Genomic DNA, 14,705 nt, shown 5'->3' on the forward strand with positions numbered 1-14,705 from the left:
GCGATCAACCGAATCGGCAGGTAGGGGAAAATGATCGTTGGACCTTCCCCTTCCACTAGAAACCGGTCCCAGTTCGCAGGCAACAGCGGTGCAGTCAACATCGCTCCGCGCGTGAAATCTGTTTTAAAAGTGTGTTAGGATTTTGCAGTGGCGAAAATGCAGCGATCGTTGGAGCAACGTTACTCGATCAAATTTTGCGTAAAGCTAAACAGTTTGTACCTCCAGGAAGCACTGTAAACGCGGCATTTTACAAAGAGGTGCTCCTTCGGCTGAAAAACCTCTTCGCTGGGGTTCGGCCCGACCTCGTCAACAATTGGACCCTTCATCATGACAATGTACCGGCGCACACCGCCTTCCCCTGCACCTCTGCATTGGCCAAGATGAGGGTTCCGGTGCTTCCCCACCCTCCTTATAGCCCAGACCTGTCCCCTCCGGACTTCTTCTTGTTCCCGCGCCTGAAAAGAAAGCTGAAGGGGGGGCGTTTAGACTCCATCGAGGCGATCCAAAAAACTGTGACAGCCGAATTGAATGCGATTCCGGCGGATGAGTTTAAAAATGTTTCCGGCAATGAACTCATAAATGGAAGCATATATTCTGAATTGACCTAGTAATAGAGCTATGTGCGAAAGTTCTAGAGGTAAGCTGTTCGGTTGCTTGTAGCCTCACAGCTGAGTTTGCAGCCCGATTCTCTGCATAGAGATCAATCGGTGTTAGGTTGAGGATAGCCTCGAAAGCTGCCGTTGGAGTTGATTTCATAGCTCCCGCAATGCAAAGCGCGTAGAGTCGTTGAACTTTCACCAATGGCCTGAGATATGTTTTCTTCCTTACTGCCTTCCACCGCACCAGTATGCCATGTAGCAACACAAGTCTAACAATTGCAGTGTAGCACCAGTACATAAGAGCGGGTGATAGCCCCTATGTGCTTCCAAGCATCCTTTTACATGCATATAAAGCATGTGTGGCCTTATTCACCCTCTCCTCAACATTGGATTTCCACGTCAATTTATTGTCCAGTATTACTCCTAGGCACTTGGTGCAGGATTTACGCGATAGCGAGACGCCGTCGTGTTCTTCTTTGTAAAGTGTAGTAAGTCCATTTTTTCAGCATTGTCACTGCTGGCCCAGTTGTATATTGTTTAAGAGCATCGCTCATTAGAGCGCTTAGCATAGATAGGCACTTTCCTGTAATAACTATACCAATGTTATTTGCATATGCAATCAGTTTTTTAGCTCTACCTTCAAATCGAGTGAATATTTGGTTTACGACTAGCAGCCAGAGAAGTGGCGATAAGACACCCCGTTGAGGAGTCGCTCTGCGTGCTTCCCTCATTTCATTCCGCCACAATCCTTCTGCAGTTCAGGAGACTTGCAATCCGGTGATATATGGTACAATAGGTAGGTACAATAAGAAAAACAAAATCGCATATCAGTTCCGTGTTATTTAAGGCGCTAGCACATCCCCCTTTTGAATTCAGCGCCTACCCCACAGCCTCTTTGCTTTAGCATGTTATCGGCTGAGGATGAAAAATCACAATCAGTTAATTCTGTATTATAACTAAAAACTTTACCCTTCTTAAGAGCTACTTTACTCTTTTTAATATTCGGAAAATTGAGATTATTCATAGCTCTTTATATTTTATTTATTTTATTATTAAAAATGAGGCCGGATCTGTAAGACCTTTTAGTCTTTTACAATACAAAACCTAGAGATAAATTTAGGAACAGTGAGACACATAAACAGGAACATACAAGATGAGGTTTAATAGTAATTGAAGAGACAGAGAAATGGTGACAGTTTAATTGCAACCACCTGATTACAGCCTTGACATATTCAAGAATTGAATTCCATACCCTCATAGCATTAAGGAAGAACAGCCTTGATAAAGAGAAATAGTTAGACAAATTTGGAAACAATCTGACTTAGACGCCGTTCGGAAGTAAACAAGTTCGAAATAGAGGTAATGAAACACCAAATGATAGAAAACGTTTTTCTCTAATAGCGATCACCCCTCGGCAGGCAATTGCAAATTTCCGAGTGTATTTCTATCATTAAAAGCTCTGTAGGTCCCTTTATTTGTGGAAAAACAGCAAGACGCACACTGCCAATTAGAAAAGGAGCTCGACAAAACAGCCCATAAAAAGTGTAAGCGCCAATAAGAGATATACAAATATATATAAGATTTTACGAAATGATTTGTCTACCAATTTGGCTTAATAAGCTACTTCACAATTGAACATCATTAGTCACTAAAGTGACCTGACTTTGATTTGGTTTTAATTGCTATGCTAATATTTTATTTAAATCATTAATACTTCTTGTCCGATTTACAAATAACTGTACCCACCTCTTTACCTACTGAGGTGGTTATCTCATTATATTTACATCAATCAATATCTGACAGTTAATTAAATATTTTGGTGAACACCATTCCAGACAATAGGTACTTAAGTGTGGCAACTAGCAACTCAAAGGAAATCGAATTTGACCCATAATTCTTATAAACAGAAATTTAGGAAAGGAACAAAATATAAAAACTCATGCAAAATTGAGAGTATGGCTCAGACAACCCTGCAGCAGTTGTAAAGGTCACTATTATCATAGTGAAATGATATAAAGTGTGCCAGCCAGTAATGACATTATTTTTCAATACCCAGATTTGGCAGTCATTTTTTTCATTCTACTTAATTTTCAAAAAATATGACAACATATTACGACAAAAATTAATAAAAAATAAAAAAATGCTCAATTCTACTTTTCTAATAAGTAAAAATAAAAAAAATAAATAATTGGCGCGTACACTTCTGTTAGGTGTTTGGCCGAGCTCCTCCTCCTATTTGTGGTGTGCGTCTTGGTGCTGTTCCACAAATGGAGGGACCTACAGTTTCAAGCCGACTCCGAACGGCAGATATTTTTATGAGGAGCTTTTTCATGGCAGAAATACACTCGGAGGTTTGCCATTGCCTGCCGAGGGGCGACCGCTATTAGAAAAATATTTTTATTAATTTTGCTTTCACCGAGATTCGAACCAACGACCTCTCAGTGAATTCCGAATGGTGATCACGCACCAACCCATTCAGCTACGGCGGCCGCCTAATAAGTGCCTACATATTTTTTGTCAATATACAAGGTGAAGTCCAAAATAAACAAGACTGAGCTGTTATGATAACTTCGAGTTTATTTATTCAAAATAGTCCCCTCTTGCCCGATCTAAAAACTTTTAGAAGTGGTGTTTCAGGTAAGTGACGGGAATGTCATTCAGGACGCCGGTACAAGCGTTTTGGATGGCCGCTACGGACACAAAACGTTTTTTTTTCATGGTCAAATGCAATTTTCTGAATAGGTAGAAGTCACAGGGAGCCATATCAGGCGAATACGGTGACAGAATGATGGTTCAAATGCGATTTCTAGTCAAAAAATCAGGCACAAGAGTGGATCGATGAGATAGTGCATTATCATGCAATGAGCGCCAGCTTCCCGCGGTATTCAGGGCGAATTCGACGAATGCGATGCAAAAAAACCGAAAATTTCATTGATGGTTTGGTCCCTATGGCACGAACTCCTGGTGGACAATTCCCTTGGGGTCGTAAAAACAAATGAGCATCGACTTGATTTTTGACTTCTCCAAACGGTGGTGGGTGGTGGGTCGTCTGGGGCCTTCCATTCGGCACTTGGGCGCCTGTTGGAAACACCACGTTTCATCACCAGTTACAATGTCGTAAAGGAAGGTCTCGTCTTTTCTTGCCTCTTTAATGAGGTCTTTCGATGTTGAATTCTGAGCAATTTTTGGTCCTCAGCTAACTTGTGCGGAATGAAACGTGCACAGAACGTTTATGCCATAAATCGATGTTTTGGAGATTTTCAACTCCGATTCCATGAATTTCAACTACGATTTCGGTTCATTTTTAATAAATTTACGAATAATTTCGATGGAGTTTGCGGTGGTTACTGATTTTGGGCGGCCCGTATGTTTATTGTCATTTATGTCCTCACAACCATCTCTGATACGTGTAAACCACTCATGAGTTCTGGCACGAGATAGACAATCAACGCCATAAAGTGTTTTCATCAATTCAAATGTTTCGGTAAACGTTTTACCGATTTTAAAACAAAATTTGATATTAGCTCTTTGTTCGAAACTCAGTTTTGTATCGATGGCACAAACATACTGACACTTTAGACGCAATAACTTCGCTTCCACTGAACCGAATGTTACCAAGCTTTAAATGGATCTTTACGATCATTTCAAATTTTTAGTGTTCCGCCAGGATGGCGGGCTTCCTACACATTGGGCCATCTCAGATCCATTTCTGGATGCGCCTTTTGAAATGCACGACCTGGCCTAGAACGTTCTTTTATAAATATGCAGCAGAAAACTTTTTGTACGAAATATTATCGATTTTCAACAGAATATTAAAAAAAAGCAAATTCCTACCTCGCTCTGAAAAGCCGTAATTGTTTGTCTATTCAAAAAATAGGATCTGTGTCTCATCTCCCTGCTTGATACTTTGCACAAAACCTTTACTAGTCTTCTTTTAACACGCATCAATGTTTGGGCGGATGTGAACAAAATAATTACTGAAGTTCAAGCAGGTTTGCGGAGAGGATACTCAAGAATAGATAATCTGTTTAACCTGTCTCCAACTGCGCATCTAAACTTTAAAGTTAAGAAGAAAACTTTTGCATTTCTTGTTGACTTCTCATGTGAATTCGATACCATCTCGCAAGATGTTCGTATATAACACATGGGCTGAAAAGTACCGAATCTAACAATGAAATCACTTTTTTGTTGAAAATTAGCTTTAATCATCAACGTACTTCCCATCAATAACAACGCAATCATTCCAGCGACGCTCTAACATTTCAATACCACTTTTGTAGAACGATTTATCTTTTGCGGTTTATCTGATCGTCTTTGGACACAGTCCTGACACCATTAACACCACATCATCAGCGTACGCCACCACTTTTACCCCACCTCCGTCAAGTTTTATTAAGATTTTGCTAATCACACATAGCCAAAGAAGTGGAGATAATACTCCCCCTTGTGGAGTGCCCCCGTGGACCTTCTTGGTTAAGTTGATATTACCCATATTAGCTTTGATGATCCTGGTTTCTAGCATGGAGATGACCCAGTTACTGATGCAACTGTCCACCTCCAGGTCTATCAACGCCCGTTGGATGGCATCTGTGCTAACATTGTTAAAGGCGCCTTCGATATCCAAGAATGCCGCCATGGTATAATGTTTGCTCTCTAGAGAGCCCTCTATTGTTCCGATTACCTCGTGAAGCGCTGTCTCCGTAGATTTGCCTTTGAGGTATGCGTGTTGTGCAGTTGATATACCCGAGCTCTCCAAAGAGCTTCTGAGGTGCGTATCCAAAAGTCTTTCAAAAGTTTTTAATAGGAAAGACGAAAGACTGATTGGCCTGAAGTCCTTCGCTGATTCATGTCCTCTTCTACCTACTTTTGGTATGAAGACGACCTTGACTAGTTTCCAGCTATTTGGAATATGGCCTAAGTTTAAACACGCTTTAAAAATTTCCTCTAGCCATGGTAGGATACAGTCCAAGGTTTCCTGTAACATCTTTGGAATGATCCCATCTGGCCCCGGAGGTTTAAAGGGTGAGAAAGATTTGATTGCCCATGCAACTTTTTCTTTGGTAATAATTTCATTTGCAAGATGCTGTGGATTATATTGGCTCCGCCTAATGTTTCCCCTCTCACTTTCGTAAGCGCTGCATCCCGGAAAATGCGTGTTTAGCAGAAGCTCTAGCGATTCTTCTGCTGTAGCAGTCCAAGTTCCATCAGGTTTCTTGACCCAAGAAGCTTCTTTGGAAAGAACACGGCTGAGCCTAGCAGAATCCCTGGTGGATTCGATTGACGAACAAAATTCCCTCCAGCTCTCTTTTTTGGTGGCCCTGATTGCTTTTATGCAGTTACTGGGAGCCAAATCTGGCGAATACGGTGGATGTGGGAGCAATTCAAAGTTCAATTCATATAGTTTTGCCATTGTTTTGATTGACTTGTGACACGGTGCCATGTTTTGATGAAACAAAACAGTGAGTAAACGCGGCACCTACTTGGAACAAAGCTTTCTCATAGTCAAATGTTCATGCAATATAAAGCCCAGACGTTCTTTTGATATCTTTACGATGCCAGTTAACTCACACAACTTCACTTTTCGATCATTCAAAACGGGTTTGCGGATTCTTCTGATGTTTTCTGGTATTACCGCCTCATTTGGGCCGCCACTGCGTTGTACATCATCGGTGTCTCTACGACCACGTTTGAGCTCAGCAAACCTACGTTTTTTTTGTTGTTTCTGATGAAGCGGAGAGCCCATAACACTTCTCAAGTCATTGTTTCGCTTGAACGGTATTCTTTTCCTTCAAGAAGCTTTACACTGCTTAAAACACGAAATTCGTTGTCATCCATTGTTTTGAAAATAACAAAAGTAGTATCACTCTTAGCACAATAACTCATGAACTAATGAATAGAATATCATGAAATTTTAACAGCTATCTTTTTGAGGTTAGTACTAACTGAAAAAGAGGTGAATGCAATAAAAATAGTGCTATCTATGTGTTAGGCTCGGGACTTTTCATCCCATGTGTTAGTAATCAATTCAGCTTTCGATTCGCTACTTCTCGTATTTGTGAATTCCGCTCCTGGAAAACTTGCCGAATTTTGCGTGTTTGTACTTTTTTTTCCTGTTTTGGATATTTTACTTTTTCATAACAAATGCATTCAAATTCTCAGAAATTTACTTACCGGCTAATAACGTGACGAGAGATAATACAAATTGTTCGCCATGGGCTGGGTGTTGATAAATGCTTGACATTTCTTTAGAATAATTACAGACATACATATGTACATAACAATCAATCTGGCTAGAATGTAACAAATATTACAAAATAATCTATTATGACAACAGTTGTTAAGTAGACAATAGCTGTCAAATGTGATGGAAAGAAGCGAATGTTAAAAAGTGGGATGAAAGGCATTTGCCGAATAACCATAAATGCGCAGTAAGCAATTCTAAGAGTTACGTAAAGTTGTATGCCACAAATGTATCAAACCAATGCTTGCTTATTTACTTATCCACATAAACTTATCTACAGGGTGTCCGGTGGCAAACTAAGGAATCAAAAGTTAAATGGGAAAAAGTATTACTAATGATAAAAGTTTATCGCAATAAACATAACAAAAAAGATAAATGCGGATTTTTTGACGTGATAACGTCTTATAATTCTATGTAGCCGGCTGCACGCACCAAAAAATGCGTCGTTATCTTGCTCATGCGTCGTTACCTTGCTTGAACAGCATGTTATGGTGTGTTATGATATGTTATGTTATGTTATGTTATGTTATGTTATGTTATGTTATGTTATGTTATGTTATGTTATGTTATGTTATGTTATGTTATGTTATGTTATGTTATGTTATGTTATGTTATGTTATGTTATGTTATGTTATGTTATGTTATGTTATGTTATGTTATGTTATGTTAAAGTATATTATGTTATGTTAATGTTACCTCATTCTCTATATCCATACAAAATATCTATCAAACAAATAAAATTAAAATTTTCTTTTGAAAAATGCAACCATTCTATCAGTATTTTCTTATGACGTTATCACGTTAAACTATCGTCAGTAAACCGACTTTACAGACAACCTCATTTTTTTCAATTCAACCTCAATTTTTCAAAATTATTTCCTCCACATGTTGACAGTCACGTTGGATACACTCTTGGAATCTGGTCTCCGTACTCTGTGCTACTCATCGGAGAAGTGATGTCGGGATGCCATTAACCCCGCGAACGACATTTTCTTTAAGTTAGCCAGGTTGCTTATCTAAGACGAGACATACGGTGGCCCTAAGGTATCACAATGCACCTGCATTTGATTTCCATCCCCTAACTAAGTTGCTTAAACCACTTAGATCTGTTTGATTGTTTTGCAAATTTCCCAGGTCTTCAAAGAAATAATCGCCAAGAAATTTGGCACGGATTCTTTGAAATACAGGACATTCACAGGGGGGTTGTTGTACCGACTCAGTTTCTTCTTCTTTATCTTCACAACTCCTGCAGAAGTCATTGTGAGGTATACCCTTTCTACTAGCTAGGGTGCCAATAGAGCAATGACCCTTATAACACCTTTGAGGACGCTGGTTAGAGAACTCTAAGAGAACCAAGCAGACATTTTGTCCTTTTAAGATTCAATTTTAGCCTGAAAGCTTTGAAGACCTTGCAGTTAGTAGTCAGAGACCACCGTCTATTGCTTTCCGCGATTACGATCGCAGTGTACAGGTCGTTTAGAGGCTGGTGACCTTGCAAAGTGTGGTATTGTGTTGTTGGATTAGCGGACCGACCTGCCGTATTCTTTAACACATCTTCAATTTATGCGCTCTGAGGCCAGAGCCTTGATCGGTGCTTGACTATCAACAAAAATCGCTGGGTTTGTTTTACATACTTTACTTTGGAGGTACCCCCATAGAAAAAAGTCCATAGGGTTAAGATTGGGTAACCAGGGTAGCCAGAATATGTCATCGAAAACACTTATCAGTTTGCTAGGGAAGAAATCACGCAATATCGCCATGGTCTCTCTGATCATGTGCGACGTGGTGCCGTCTTACTGGAACCATGTGGGTGTACTGAGAGATGGATGTCTGATAGCCGTTCAACATACAACAGAAGTTGCTTGCCCTCGACAATTTCCAAAAAAAAAAACGTCACTTTTGCACTGTGAAGCTGTGGCTTAAGCGCTTACACGATTTGAATTTTGCAGAGGTGAAGTCTAAGATACTTCTTCAATAGTTTTTAGAAGTCTCAGGGCAGCCGCTCTTCGCTCACTTGCACACGGACTAACGCGTATTATCGTTCAAACTTGTAGCGATGAGTTCCATATTTTCATTTGTTCTCGACTGAGGCTTGGCAGTTAGCTGTTTGCCATCGATCTTGTTGCCGAAACCTCCACACCCATAAACGAATCAAGTCTTCACTGAGAGAATCGCGTTTCGGCGTTTGTAAGATGAACGAAATCTACGGACGAGAAGTCGCACACGAATCAATAGTCCTGAAATACGCTTCGAAAGCGAACGCACGTTGTTCATCCGTGCACTGCGACAGTGTGCCTAAATAAGCCACTCGAATAACGGAGGTAACGTAATCCTCTCCCCGTTCATACGCTCAGCGGTTAGGGATAAACTTTAAATAAATTTAAATTTAAATTCAAGACCGAATTCTGCCACCAAGCACCCTGTATGCACTGTTCGATGTTTTGTCTGAAGTTAATTGGTGTCAGCAAATATGTCGTGATATTTAACAAGTTGAAATTACACACTAGACACTGTGAAAAGTGCTCAGACGAGTTAATTACCAACAACTTAGTAGGCGTACCGAAAGTAATTTATCATTGAACTTATTTAATAAGCGATGCTTGCTCCAAATAAAAAGTTTCACCATTATATTAATTCTAGATAAAAGGCGGTACCGAACTTGAGAAATACATGCATGCATTGTGCGCTGGGCGATTTCATAATAATTATTACTAAGGTGTGGTGAACTTAACTTTGGTAGCTGCAGGGCGCAATTATTTCATTATCTGATTTTGTGTTTACAAACCAGAGAACTGGTTTTCCAGCCTCAGAGAGGACGGGGAGAGTATTGAAAATACCCCTCGCTAAGGCAACCCTGTTACTGGCGCTACAGAAGAAAAGTTGGGGAACGTGTACTGTAGGCTGCTCGAATGTAGGTTAAATTATAAGCAGAGAACACGACGAACTACAGAATGCAGAGGTGTACCCAAGATCGTAGAATTAATCGGCTTTCAGTGATTTTGAAAGAATCAACTGATTTGCTGACGTAATAGGGGTTATGACAGTGGCTTGTTTACGAAACAACTGCGATATACTGTGTTGCTGATATGCGAAAAAAATCCGACAGGTCTCATTCATTTTGCTTCTTTGCCGCCTCATTAACGACTGATTGGACGAGTGTGGGGAATGAGTGGTACTGACAAGGTGGCCAAACCTGGTAATCGATCATCATTAGGTTATAGATAGTATTGGAGCTCTGTAAGGAAAATTTAACGAGTATTTTCGATCGTATTGTTCCTGGAGGTGAGATATAAATTCCTTACAATGACAATATAAGTAAGCAGGAGTTTATTGCTTCCTCATATAACACATGTTTCGTAGGCGGCTGCGAAGAAAGCAATCACCCATCGTATAGCCCAGACGTGTCACAAATGCTAGTACTGAATAGAGTAGCCAAAATGGGCATCCCTCACAAGAAAACACTGCCATAGTTGTAATCAACCGGAGAAAAAGGAAACTATCTTCCACTTCTTCTGTGAATGCCCTATGAAAACGTCGAAGAGCTGGCTGGTATAGATGTAACCAACCATATAAGGTTCCTTAATCACGCAGACTCGATACAGTCGTGAAGGAATATCCCGTATAACTTCTTGATGGTGAGGATGTGGCAACAAAATGTTGCGGAAGCGCTAATTGGATTCTTAAAGAATCACCACTTCAACCAACCAACCAACCACTTGAATAAATTTGTCCATCAATTTTGCATAGAATGTTAGGCAAACAGTTAATAAGGCCTTGGGAATGAAATGCCAAGATGAATATTTTAAAAGGAATGAGCAGCTAAATCGAAATAATTTTTATAAAGTAGCAATTTTGATAAATTTCAGAATTTTTCTTTCAACTAATTTGCTATTCAAATCGCTAAGTCATCAAAGAAATAAAAAAATTGTACCTACTTTCAAAGCGTCAACTAAAAAAACCTGCTTAGGATTCTCGTAAAGCATTCACTGCCTTTATAGCCTCAGCAATAAACGAATATAAATATTAATGAGCTAGAAAAATGCACTCAACAGATTTAGAAGCAATACTCGTAAAAGTGGGTGGTTCCAGTGGAAGCAGTAAAACTACTATTGATTAGAGAATGCGAAGCTAAGCGCTAGCAGCTTTTGATTTTTCTTATTTCTGTTATTGAATATTCGCCATACCAGCGGCAGGCAGCTCAAAGCGTTCGTGACTAATGCTAATTTTTTGTGTGCATACACTCAATTTTTTCGCTTAATTTTCGATGAAACATTGTGTACAATATTGGACGTATTAGCTGCGAGGCATAAGGAGCCTAATTTGAGAAAAAAATAAATAAATAACAGTAAAGTAAGTGAGTGACAGGTTCATTTTGTAAGGCATTAACCTTGAAATTTGCATTTAAAGTCAATAATAATCAAAGCAAATTCTTGCCATTGATGAAGCCAAGTTTTCGTGTATAACTTGCACAAAAAATAAATTTAATCGTATATATGTATGTGCGCACATATGTATGTATGTATGGATGTTCAAGCAGACTTATATAGCACTAATACTTTTCTGTTTTATATATCCATATATGCGCGCAATATTCAGCAAAAAGCAATCACTGAAAATTTACTTCTCTGTCTTCCTTTTTTGAAAATCATCAAAATAAATAGTCAAAGGCAAGGAGTGCAATACCCACGATGAGTGTCTAACGATAGATAAAACCAGCTGCGTCAAGGACCCCAACGACTATAAGCATCGCTGCCTGTGCGGTGACGATTCAACGCCGGTTAATGGGCATTGTCAGGATGTACTAAAAGGTGAGTTGAGAATATTTTGATATTTAATGGTAATATTTTAAGCAATTGAGAAATAAGCCAAGGAACTCTATTTCTACGGAATGGGAGTTTTTGTTAAATTTTCGGAAATTTTTGTTTACTAACTACGAAAACGGCAGGCTAATCCCCTACCCTCAAAATCAAAATATGTATATTAACAAAACCGTCGTAAGACTTAGTCTTGTCGAGGACCTATGCTCCCGTGTGAAAAAAAAAAATACGAAAACAAAAATTTGTTTATTAAATTGAATCTACTTTTTGAAATAAAGGCAATCCATTTATGCTGGGAATTAAATTAAACAAACAGAGAAGAATATGTTTTAGAACTTAACCTAGAGGTCGTTCTCCATCTGGTATTGCTAGGGAGCAAAAGGTCTATGCGTGGCTTAATGCCAACCAGGCTAACTTAACCTAACATCTCGCGCTGGACTTACAAGACTAGCAATGACTTGCAATGTACGCCTGCTTAATTAACTGTAAAAAAGCACGTTTTTTATTTCGAAAAGCAAAACAAATTCCTAATTCTATTAAGAAATAATCATTTTCAAAATTTCGGCTGGACATTGCAGAAGAAATTCTACAAATTGTTAATATTCCTGTATACCCAACATACGGAAGAACTTCTTTCGATAATACACCACTGCGTTTGCAGGCAAAACAGTGGGGGAATTTCCCAAGAAAAATTCCTCTTACACCAAGTAAACAAAAACCTCAACAAAGATGCCAGGTACCGAAGCCTGAAGTACAAAAATCAAAATTTAATTATTTCCACTAGTAATTTAAACAAAATAAAATAATATAAAATAAAATAAGAGTCTGAACAGTGGAAATAAATACAAAGCATTAATTCCTGGGCCATACCTCTTTTAACTTACTCGTTTAGAGTAATAAAATGGTCTCAGACAGATCTCCTTCAGATTGAAACGCTGATACGCACCACATTTACTAAGTTCCAAAGACATTGCCCTCAAAGCGCTGTTGAAAGAATATCCCTTCCTCGAAACGTTGCTTGAGGAATCATTAATATAGCGCGTCTACACTTTTCGCAAACTTTGAAGCTACGTACATATTTTCTAAGCAGCGAGTCTCATCTATTTAAAGCTATCGCTTTGGCAGATAATGGTTTTACACCGCTCAGTTTGATGGAGCTTGATTTCCCAGTACCTGAAGGGGTTAAATCCCCAGCAGAAATGATCGCAGCATGGAAAGCAAAAACAATACACGGTGCCCATCCCAATGATCTCGAAATGGAATGGATAGACGCACAATCATCCAATTTATCGTTGAAAAGAGGAAAACTATTTTCTGAAGCAGAAGGTTTCGCAATCGCTAATTTCCGACGGTCGATACATGGCGAGATAATAGAAGATAGGTGCCGAAGGTGCGGCTTTTACGTTGAAACAATCGACCCTGCAATTGCTGGATGTAGCGTACTTGCCCCCCGTGAATATGTCATGAGACATAACAATATAGCAAAGATAAAAAAAAAAAAACAAAATAAAATAAAACAAAATAAAATAAAATAAAATTCCAAATACAAAACACCAAAAAAGTGAAGAATAAATAAAAAAAGTACGAAACACCAAAAAAATATAAAAAGTAAAAAAAGAAAAAAACATCAAAAAATAAAAAAATACCAAACCCGAAACATAACAAAAATAAAAAGTAAAGACGAAACACCAAAAAAATATAAAAAGTAAAAAAAGAAAAAACATCAAAAAATAAAAAAATACCAAACCTGAAACATAATGGACTATGTTTAAGTTCGTGCGGTTTTTTTTCGAAATTTGAAACTTTATTGACGTAAAATGGTTACAAATTTAATATTCAAAGTATTGTCCATCGCTTACTACTACTTTTTCCCATCTTTCTGGCAATTCACGGATTCCCTTTGTGAAAAATTCGGTCGGTTTTGCCGCAATCCACGAATCGATCCATTTTTTGACTTCATCGTAATTACGGAAGTGCTGGTCAGCCAGGCCATGTTGCATCGATCGGAAGAGATAGTAATCGGATGGCGCAAGGTCTGGACTATACGGCGGGTGGGGTAGGACATCCCATTTGAGCGTTTCTAAGTATGTTTTGACCACTTGTGCAACATGTGGCCGAGCATTGTCATGTTGCAAAATAACTTTGTCGTGTCTATCGGCGTATTGCGGCCGTTTTTCTCGCAGTGCTCGGCTCAAACGCATCAATTGTCGTCGGTAGACATCCCCCGCAATCGTTTCATTCGGTTTCAGTAGCTCATAATACACAACACCCAGCTGGTCCCACCAGATACACAGCATAACCTTCAGGCCATGAATATTCTGCGCCGACGTCGATGTTGAAGCATGGCCAGGGTATCCATACGTTGCCCGACGTTTTGGATTGTCGTAATGGACCCACTTTTCATCGCCAGTCACAATTCGATGCAAAAAACCCTTTCTTTTGTGCCGTTGAAGCAGTTGTTCGCATGCCATAAAACGGCGTTCAACGTCTCTTGGCTTCAATTCATACGGCACCCAATGGCCTACCTTTCGGATCATTCCCATGGCTTTTAAACGTTTGGAAATGGTTGATTGATCAACTCCCAAAGTTTTTGCTACCTCTTCTTGCGTTTGAGCCGGATCTTGATCGAGCAATTCCTCCAATTCGGTATCCATGAACTTTGGCGGCGCACCCTCGCGTTCTTCGTCTTCCAAGCCAAAATCACCACTTTTAAAGCGTGCAAACCACTTCTGGCACGTTCGCTCAGCTAGAGCATGCTCACCATAAACTTCCACCAAGATACGATGACTTTCGGCTGCTTTTTTCTTCATATTAAAGAATTCCCCGCAAAAACACATTATTTGGCACGAAATTCGACATTTTCAAGTGTGGTAAAAATATTGTTGTTTACGCTTCAAATAAAAAACTTATACTGACGTTTGTGCCTTACGACAGTAGCTCTCCAATGAATGTTTGGAAATGTGGATCGATGGAATAATAATCAAGTTACGCCATCTGTTGTAAAACCGCACGAACTTATCGATAGACCTATTAACAAAAATAAAAAAT

The 14,705-nt window shown here is 39.3% G+C and overlaps 1 protein-coding gene across 1 annotated transcript in view; it reads left to right on the top strand.

Annotated features, from left to right (window-relative positions):
• LOC129236351 (uncharacterized) overlaps positions 1–14,705 on the top strand; it is a 40,941-nt gene that overhangs the window by 7,281 nt on the left and 18,955 nt on the right. Inside the window, exon 2 of the mRNA XM_054870693.1 lies at positions 11,502–11,648. Coding sequence (XP_054726668.1) covers positions 11,502–11,648 — 147 coding nt within the window. The remainder of the gene's footprint in view (positions 1–11,501; positions 11,649–14,705) is intronic.

Source organism: Anastrepha obliqua, chromosome 1 (assembly GCF_027943255.1).
Source record: "Anastrepha obliqua isolate idAnaObli1 chromosome 1, idAnaObli1_1.0, whole genome shotgun sequence".
In the NCBI taxonomy this organism is placed as follows: domain Eukaryota; kingdom Metazoa; phylum Arthropoda; class Insecta; order Diptera; family Tephritidae; genus Anastrepha; species Anastrepha obliqua.